This window comes from Abramis brama (assembly GCF_963993115.1).
Source record: "Abramis brama genome assembly, chromosome: 21".
NCBI classification, from domain to species: Eukaryota; Metazoa; Chordata; class Actinopteri; order Cypriniformes; family Leuciscidae; genus Abramis; species Abramis brama.
This window is the reverse complement of record NC_139983.1, coordinates 10,599,833-10,610,344: the sequence shown is the minus strand read 5'-3', so window position 1 is coordinate 10,610,344 and position 10,512 is coordinate 10,599,833. Positions and strand designations below refer to the sequence as shown.

At 35.7% G+C, this 10,512-nt stretch overlaps 1 protein-coding gene across 1 annotated transcript; it reads right to left on the bottom strand.

The window, feature by feature from the left end:
- Positions 1 to 1,119: 1,119 nt before the first annotated feature.
- On the bottom strand, positions 1,120 to 10,495 carry psmc1a (proteasome 26S subunit, ATPase 1a). Its single transcript, XM_084097669.1, has 11 exons — positions 10,219 to 10,495; positions 9,476 to 9,529; positions 9,230 to 9,326; positions 9,000 to 9,124; positions 8,002 to 8,187; positions 7,678 to 7,806; positions 3,780 to 3,876; positions 3,508 to 3,697; positions 2,460 to 2,611; positions 2,112 to 2,266; positions 1,120 to 1,369 (listed from the first exon to the last, which is right to left on the bottom strand). The coding sequence occupies exons 1-11, from the start codon at positions 10,219 to 10,221 to the stop codon at positions 1,235 to 1,237; spliced, it is 1,323 nt and encodes a 440-aa protein (XP_083953795.1). The 5' UTR covers positions 10,222 to 10,495; the 3' UTR covers positions 1,120 to 1,234.
- Between the last annotated feature and the right edge of the window lie 17 nt (positions 10,496 to 10,512).

The following is a 10,512-nucleotide window of genomic DNA, read 5'->3' as shown; positions in this document are numbered from 1 at the left end:
TACAGGTTGGAAGCGGAATTGTCCATTACCGCTGTCGTAAATCATTTAGCCTACTGTCGCACGCACGGCCACTGTTTATCCAGCACTGGCTTTGGAATGAACAATGTCCACAGACAAGGTAGAGTATGACGCATGATTTTATGAAAGTATGATGTATTGCGACATCAGAAACGAAGAAAAACAAAATAATGACTATTGTAACGCTTGCCGAAAAGCAAGTCAAATTTGTAGTTTTCTTATGTCTCATTAGAACTACAGAAACGAGACCCGATCTGGCAATCTTACATAGTGCGGTTATAGCAGATAAAGGACCGCAAAGCGGAGGCATAAGTGCCTTTCACCCTGTTACGACTTGATGAACCACCGAAACGATTTTGGAAACATTATTTTAAGGTAAAAAAAACTGTTACATAGTGTTATAGATTATAGACGTTATACACCTTACCCCAAATCACTCCCCGGGCGCCACAGCAAAATGGCTGCCCACTGCTCCGTGTGAGTGTGTGTTCAATACTCACTGCTCCTAATGTGCGTGCACTAACTTGGATGGGTTAAATGCAGAAGACAAATTCCGAGAATGGGTTACCATATTTGGCCTTCACATGTCACTTTTTCACTTTAAAGAGAGAAAGAGGAAGAGGTTATGAGACCTACAGTGCCATCAGGCCACAATAAAGAGCGTCAAAACGAATGTTGAATGTTGTTACAAAACTGACAATTTGAAACCTCAGACTTTGTTTCATATCAAAACTAACAAAGCATCAAGCTTTTTGCAAGTATTTAATGGCATATATGCTATATAATGAATAGTGGAATTTTGTTCACGCATCAACTGAAAACAGCATTGATTAAAAGATTTCAGTCGATTAAATCGAGATATCGATATTGTCAACCCAGCCCTAGCATTCACACAGCTGACATGTTTACCTGTATTAGCTTATGAAATAGAAATAGACACGGACACAGTGAAAACGCTAAAAAGCGCTAATTAAACGTCACCATTTCGGTCAATGATTGCGGCCCTCCAAAACTTATTATCGGTCATCCCAAAACCCCAATCCCTAGCCAATGACAGCTGGATCACTGGATCTAATCGTGAGACAATGAATTCAGTAAAGCCTTAGTGAACTGAAATATTTAATTGGCATTGAGCACAAATGCACAACTGAACAACAGATGGTTACATCAGGAATAAGTCTTAATATAAAAATGTGTAAGACTGGATAACGACATCTTAAAGGTAGAGGCCCTCCGGTGTCCCCTCCTGCTTCTTGTACAGGACGTTCTCTTTAGACTTCTTGAAGTCTTCATTAGTAACTTTCATTCTCCGTTCCCTCAGAGCCATTAGCCCTGCCTCTGTGCAAATGGCCTGGAAAAAAAACACATTAATTCACTATTAAGTACAACGGAGTGCATAAACAAATAGGTTCACAATCATTGGTAGTCTTTGTTCAAGTTGTAGTTCATGTTTTAGGCCTAAACTAAAATGTGTAAATCAGTCGGACAAGGTGAAATTAACTACATCATCTTGTTCTGCAAGACATTCCCTGTGTCTGAATATGCCTAATTCAACTATATATAGTAGGTGACAAACTGTGTGTAAAACAAGTATTATGAACATCATGAAACATATGAATTCAATGGACACTGTATGCACTTGAGCGCTGTTGAACGGATTCTTAAACACCTCACCTCTGATTGGCCATTGTGTTGACGTGCTCAACATATAGGTTTCTGATTGGCCACTGTGTTGAAGCACTCGGTGAAGAGCATCATAAATGTCATTGTTGATAATTGTAGCCAATCACAGACATATGTTGAGCACGTCAACACAATGGCCAAATCAGAGGTGTTTAAGAATCTGTTCAACAGTGCTCAAAATGCTAGACGGAAATGTCACATTTTTAAAAGTTCAGTTTTTGTCTAGTAGTCGCTGTCATGCCGAATTTCATACTACACACTAAAACGTCCTTTTTAACGGTTGCAAAGCAAGTTTAAAACCAAATGTAGTACCTACTGTACAGTATGTGGTTTCGGATGCAGCGATTTGTTTTTGCACGTAATCGAATTGCAAAAGACTTTTATTTAATTAAAAAAGCCTTTGATGCTACCTTGATGTCAGCGCCGGAGAGGTCTTCTTTAGCCAGGATGAGTTCATCCAAAGTCACGTCGTCTGCTACGGTCATCCTGCTGGTGTGGATCTGAAAGATTCTGCGCTTGGTCTTCTCATCCGGCAGCGGGAACTCAATCTTACGATCAATTCTACCTGTGGAATCACACAAAGGGAACACTTACGTTTAGTCTGCAAAGTAATGCACTATATGTAATGTAGTTATGTGCACTTTAAAACAGATGAAAATCTCCTCACTAAAGTTTGACATTAGATGTTTGTCTCTGGTTGGTGATTCCACTTTGATTTAATGATCATGTGAAACCCACACCAGAACTGACTCATTCACCTGGTCTAATGAGAGCTGGGTCGAGTGTCTCTATCCTATTAGTAGCCATGATGACTTTGACGTCTCCGCGGGAGTCAAATCCATCCAGTTGGTTTAGCAGCTCCAACATTGTTCTCTGGATCTCCCGCTCTCCTCCGGAATTTGAGTCATACCTGCAGTGCAGAGGAACAACAGCGAACATCAGTGTTCATACAGTCTAATCTGCACCTGATACACACACACACACGTGGTTGCACATGAGTCTTCTATTCAATAGTATATTCTATAACATAGCATAGATGTTTTCAGCGTCAGTTGCAAAATCCACCAACAGCCTCGTCAAAGAATAATACAAATTTTGTTTTTCATTTTATTGTGAATTATGAGTGAATATTGTTAAATATAATACAATGTACATAACATTTAAAAGTTTTAGTTTGTTCTATAATAATTTACTCTTATTTGTTATTAAATTGTATTATATACACAACTGTTCAAAAGTTTGGCGTCATTAATTGTTCTTTGAAAGAAATTAATAATTTTATTCAAGAAGGATCCATTGAATAACAAAAGTGACAGAAAAGGCATGTATAATTTAATATAAATAAAAATACATTTTTATAATTTACAAATCTTACAAAAGATTTCTATTTCAAATAAATCTGTTATTTTGAACTTTCTATTCATCAAAGAATCCTGAAAAAATGCATCATGAAACCATTATTAAGAATGGTTAAATTACTGACCAGCACAATTGTTTTCATCACTGATAATAAATTATTGAGCACCAAATCATCATATTAGAATGATTTCTGAAGGATCATGTGACTGAGTAATGATGCTGAAAATTCAGCTTTGCATCACAGGAATAAATTACATTTAAAACATATATTCAAATAAAGAACAGCTATTTCAATTTGTAATAATATTTGATAAAATTACTGGTTTTCAAGTATTTTTGATCAAATAAATGCATCCTCGGTGAGCGTAAGAGACTTCATTGAAAAAAAACGTTAAAAACCTTACCAACCCCAAACTTAAACGTGAGCTTCAAAATCCCCAGACTCACCTCTTTGTGCCTATGGCGTCGATCTCGTCTATGAAAACGATTGACGGAGCGTGTTCCTCAGCCACTCTGAAGAGCTCTCGCACAAGTTTGGGACCATCGCCAAGGTATTTCTGAATAAGCTCTGAGCCCACCACCCTCAGGAAGGTGGCAGACGTCTGGTTCGCCACTGCTTTTGCCAGAAGAGTCTTGCCTGCACACCCAGAGTATGTAATATCAACACAGAAAACCGTCACATGAATGCGATATTGGGTGTTGAGACCCATCAGACTGACCTGTTCCCGGTGCACCGTACAGAATAACTCCTTTAGGTGGCTTTATTCCCATCTCTTCATAATACTCTGGATGTGTGAGGGGAAGCTCCACAGACTCCTATAAAAAGTCAAACATGCCTTGGAATTATGATTAATTTCTGCTAGTGTTCTTGAGCATGATTCATCAGTGCATGTTATTCTAAGGAAGAAAAAATTATTCATTTAATCAAAATATTCACTCTCTGCTTCTGAAATGTTCTGCTGACATAACCAAGTTCATGTGGGCAGAGAAAAATTGGCTAAAAAACAAACAAACATAATATTGCACCCTTATATGCCCTCTTATTTTCTGATCCAATCAAAAGATAAAAAATACTTTTAGCTGTTTTTAGACACTTTGAAATGAAACTAAAAGCCACTTTTTTAGCCACTTTAAAATGAAAAGCTAATAAGAAATTTAGAAAAAGTGTCAGCTTGGCTTGATGCTTCTTGTTTAACCCTCTGGGGACCAAGCTGTTTTTGGGGTCCTTGAGATGTTCTGACATGCCTTGACATTTGTGCTTTTTTCAGTTATTTATAAACATGTTAATGGCAAAGGTGTAAATTCACTCTATATAGCACAAACAGGGCTACCATAATATGCGAGCAACGTGTATGTAGATGTTTGTATTTTTAAGAGAATAATGTTTATGCGTGGTTATTGGAAAAAATTAAAATGAAAGTTGCTGAATTAAGACCACAAAACACATATTAAATATGTGTCCACAAGACTTTTGACTAATGGATGTTGTCCCTTTGAGTTCTAGCTTCAAAATGATGTAAAAATAGTCTTGCTTTATCGTTCACCAAAAGAAATACATTGATTTAAATGGTGTAAAACAGGTTTTGCTTGGAAAGCCAATATGAGAGGGGGAGGAGTAGTTTACACCTTAGTTTGCAATGTCCCACCCACTCTGCATAATGAGCCATTCACTCAGGTGTGACACTGACTGAGCCACAATGCAAGGACAAAAGATGTATTTAGAAGAAGACTTATATTGACCATTTAAGATTTCGCTTACATCTCTCTTGTAAATATGTTTTGCTATTTTATTAAAAATGTTACAATTACAACAATAATTACAATTTCAACAATATTTCAAGTGTACTCTTTCTTTGTAAAAAAAAAAAAAAAAAAAAAGATTATAGGCCTACATTTTATCATATGTATTCATTAGTTTGAATATAGCCAACATTGGAACATCTAACATCTTAGTCTATGAATTTATTTTTGACAAAAATAGTATTTTTTTTGCAGTTTAATACGTTGCTTATACAAATACATTTTATTTCAACATATTCCAGTCGATTTTTACTCATCTCAGTAGGCTATAGCAAAGCAGTTTATTCTTTCACACACAGACGCGCGATTCATATTTAGGCTAAACAGTCTTTACAAATATGTCCCCTTCATTCATCTCACAGAAAGGCGAGTCATATTATAGAAATGCGATTCATCTTTTTGCGGTTTACATAGGCCTACACTAACGTTATTCCACAACGTTATTCCACACGTGAGAAAAGAAAACAGCCTACCTCACTCCTCAGCGGAATCTGCTCCTCATTTCAGGAGATATTGCTCCTCATCAGCACTGTTCTGAGGAATCTTTTCTCCATAAGGTAGGCTATAATGTCTCACTCGCGAGGAGTCGCGACGCGCTTTGTTTACAGCTGATGTGGGCGTTTCACAGCTCTGAAATAGTTCTCAGAATTTGCGTTTGAATAGCACGCGCTCTCCGGGGAGTGGTCACATTACTGTGAATTAGCTCGTAATGAGCTCGACAGGAGTCGCTCTCTTTTTATACAGATTACAGAAGCTGAGAATATTTGTTTTTTATATAAATGACTTCATTTAAAAGATGCGATCTCAAGCTTTATGCCCGTGGGTCTGTTTGCCTGTTTGACTGAATTTTCGCGGAGTTATAGATCATTTTCGAACGCGTTTCAAATGGGAGTTTACTGACAGAGAGAAGGCAGAAATCGCATCATGTTAATTTTTCTTTATTTGTCAAAAAGCAAAACACTTTATTTTTATTGTGAGTATACAGAAAAAAAATAGAAACTGAACAGGATCGATTGATGTATTACACGAAAATGAAAGATCAAAATTAACAGAGCATTTAGTGTTTATTTTCATTGCTAAAAAAAAAAACCGAGCAAAACGCGCGGGCGCGTTTGTGGTCCCCAGAGGGTTAACCTTAAAAAAGTCCACGTTTCTCCTAAAAAAAAACCTACCTGCGACAGAATCCTTAAATATTAGAATTAAAGGCACAGTATGGCATTTTTCGCCACTAGGGGTCGCTAACCTATTTACAATAACAAAGGCGTAGATTGATGATGCAACATTTGCTAAGAATTATGGATCTTGTCGTCAACGTCAAGCCGACCGATCTAATAATGTTTATGGATGACTGAATACATCGATGTTTTTATCATGACTGTGATATGAAGCAGTTCGGGATTGCTAAGAGACAACTATCAGCTCCACACGCGACACGAGTCCCGCGGATATAAAAGGAATATGGACATTTCATTCTACCGAACTACACGCAGAATCACTACTCACAGGTCAGTTTATTAGACAAATTAAACTTGTGAGGTAACGCAGCGCTGTTTCACTTGGTCTAACATTACACTATCACACTAAACTGCATTTGAATGTGTTGAAATGTATGTGTTAACTTAGTCTGTCTGTATGAGACTAGCAGTAAACTAGATCAACATTAGAATAACATACAGATCATATTCTGACATTCTGACATAGTTTTATGTAAATGTGCTCACCTGTTTAATAAAGTACATGTAGGAGCGGTCGAAGTCTCGGACGTGGAGCTCTCGTTTGTATACTGTCAATGGGAGCTCTAGGCATCTCGAAAACACCGCGCTGATATTGATTCTCGTTTTAGTTCTCCTTTTTTTATCCAAAGTCTGCTTGTCATGGTCCATAATGTTTGAACGAAACAACAACAGCGTGCAAATAGACATTGCAAACTACAAAGTTGTCTGCGCCTGTCGCTTTGGTTACTATCAGACGGCTCTGGTTGCCATGGCAGCACGAGCGGAAACCAGGGACAATGCGGATATGACGGCACTGGCGGCGACACAACGGAAATAAAGAAACGGGACGTTTCTCGAATTAAATTACAAATTTCTCCTGGTTTAAAAGTTGTTGGAAACAGTCAGGATAATGTAAGTACACAACTAAAAAATATATATAACATAGATATAGTGATTTTTGCTATTTTAAAGCAAAAAAGTTACATATTGTGCCTTTAACATAATTATTTAGGAATATATTTAGATTCTCAGTAAAATTTTAAAAGTCATGTTAAAAAGATACATAAAACGATCAAGGCCAATCTTATTAGTTTTAAGATGGTAAGAAATTGCTTAATATTTGATCAAGATACTTTTCACATACCCCTAACGGATTGACAATTTGATCTATTTTAGACTATAATTAGACAAATAGAAATCTCTTTATAACCGGACCAAGAAAATTTTGGATAGGAAGCAAATAAGGTATAATCATCGTTATATCTTAAGTAAATATAAGATTTGCTCAGACTGCCTTCTCCGTGAAAGGTGCAAAGTTTTGACATTTTTTTCCTGTTTATTTAAATGTAGTATTTTTAAGAGAGCTACCATAACTTGGTTAGTTCAGCAATAAACCTGTACTCATATTTAGTTTAATTTTTTTAATAGTTTGTTTTCAAGGTTTATAGTTTATGAAGGCCCTTGTATGGACGAGTGTTGCAAGTTAGCCTTCACTTTAAGCGCTATGATACTAGCATTGGGTGGCTGCGGTTTCAGTTTTATCAATGTACATTGTCTCAAATAAACCATAAATAAATAATCAGTTTTAAGTCTGATCTATTACCTTGATCTCTTGAATCTGATTGTCCAGACCTCCAATGTCTGCGTACGTCTCCTGTGGGGCCTTTTCTACCTTCATTACAGTCACCAGAGGGTCCGTGTCATCCATCAGCACCCCGATTACTGCATGAACCTGCAAACATTTTACATCACTCAAATTTCATTACGGAACTACTACAATTAATGCATAATAATAACAATACGACATAATAAATATTTGGGTAATACAATTGATATCTGTAGTAAAATAAAACTCTTGAGTTAATATTTTTGTCTATTTATCTTTCAGTTTCTTAAGTCCTGAGTGATTTGAAAGACTTTTACTAACCTTGTGGTTCAGTAACACAGAGCAGCCGGGCTCAAGAAGGTCTTTATCTACAAATGACAGAATACTGACATAATGCTCAGAGCCCACTGAAGTCGACACAATGGCATGATTATCATCAATGATCTCCTCCAGAGTTCCCACTGACATGGGTGTCCCTCGGAGATCATCCACTTTAGATCTCTCCTCCTATAAAACAAAACATTATGTCAAGGGCTGGGCATTTATCTTGATTTGTGTTTCTAAAGGGTTAGTTCACCCAAAGTTAAAAATTCTGCCATCAATTAATCCCTCTCATGTTGTTCAAAATCAATAATAAATGAGGGCGTTCTTTAATGAAATCTGACAGTTTTCTGTTCCTCTATTGAAAGTCTATTGACCCAAAACTCTGACGCTTCAAAATGTTAATAAAGAGATCGCAGAATAAATCCACATGAATCAAGTGGTTTAATCCAAGTCTTCTGAAGAGACGTGATGAACCAATGAGGTTTGTTCTCGCACGTCAAGCAAGTACAGCTTCTGTTTGTTCACTGATCAATGTTTATATGTGAATAAAAGCCTAAATTCAATCTGTTCATCATATAAAGCGATTGTGTCTCTTCAGAAGATTTGAAATAAACTGCTTGATTGATATGGATTTATTTTAGGATTTTTTCTTTAATCAAGTTTTGGGTGAATAGACTTTCAATGGAGGGACAGAAATCTCACATATTTCATTAAAAATATCTTCTTTTGTGTTCAGCAGAAGAAAGAAATTCATACAGGTATGAGGGTGAGTAAATGATGACAGAATTTTCATTTTTGAGTGAACTATCCCTTTAAGATCTCTCATTAAATATTTTTATTCTACTTTGTAATGCCTATTTGGGCCAAATTTTGATTCTTTAAAAAAAAATATATATATTAATTTTATTTATATATATTATATATATATATATATATATATATATATATATATATATATATAACATAAAAGAGACACAATAATAGGCGTGTTGCACCTCCTGTTTCTCCTCCAGAGGTTTCATCTGTTCCTGGTTTCTGATGAACTCCTCCTCCATCAGCAGATAGTCTTTAATTCTCTCTTGTTTGAGGAGTTTCAGTCTGCACTGTGTGTGTGGAGTGACTGAGGAAAAAAATTACAGTGACATCTCAAGATTTTATGGATAAATACTATTCATGTATGCGCCTCTCATCAGGTTTGGTCAAGGTATAATGATGTTTATTTTACCCAAAGGCAGTTTGCTAGCAGCATCTGGTCCCTTCACTTTCTTCTTCCTTTTCCCAACTCTTGTAGGAATGGGAGGCTCGTATTTCTTTTTCTTATCCTAGAATTCAATGCATAATCAGCAGGAAATTGGTTTGATGATTAAATCAAATTCCTACATTACACAAATACGAATCTCTTCAGACTCTTTTCATGTCATTTTTTTAACCACTTAATAGTAGTGAGAGTATTTGTGAAATAAATTCTCACCTTGTCATCTTTCTTCCCTCCACCAGGTCCTTGTCCTCCACTCTGACTTTGACCCTGTGAAAGTAAACATTCATTTAATTTATGTCTATCATCTACAATGAGTTAATTTATCTGATTTGCTAATATATATATATATTTATATATATATATATATATATATATATATATATATATATATATATATATATTTATTTATTTATTTATGCATGTATGTATGTATGCATGCATGTATGTACATACACATATACACCTATTTTTTACAGTCTATGATATACACACACACACACACACACACACACACATATATATATATATATATATATATATATATATATATATATATATATATATATATATATATGTTATACATATATAAAAATATACACACACACATAACATATTAGGCTGAAATTTATATGTAGCTTTATGTTGTATGACTTTGACTCGTGCATTTATTCAATCCTGCCTTAATACCAGTACCAATGTGTAATTATATGTGAGTATAATAACAATAACGAGCTGACGTTATTAATCATTCATTTGTTCTCTTTTTATATAATACATTGATTACAAGCTAACACTAAAAGCTAACTTCCCCGATTTACTGTCTATCACGCACTACAAAATTGAGACAAAGACTCAACAGTTCTAAATATGCATGATTCATTTCTAGACCAAAAATACATATATTTTATAGATAAAATAAACCATTTAAAAAAGAAAAGGGAAATATGCTGTCTCACCATTGTCGTTTGATGTCTGTTTCTCTGTGTCTTCTTCTGCACTGGTAGATCAAGCCAATAGTGCCCTCTTCGCCACCTTCTGGAGAGGAGGGCACAGTGACCGAGGTCCTCGGTACTTGTTCGTGATGTCACATATGGGAGCGAATTAGTTTATATTGTTTATAATTATTTAACTAGTTGGCTATTAAGTTGATAAGGTTCTATTATCAACGATTTGACTCTATAAGAGAGCTAGACCAGAAATTATCGCGAGAGTACACTGTTTGCAACCAAGCTCAATGGTTAAGGTCTCGC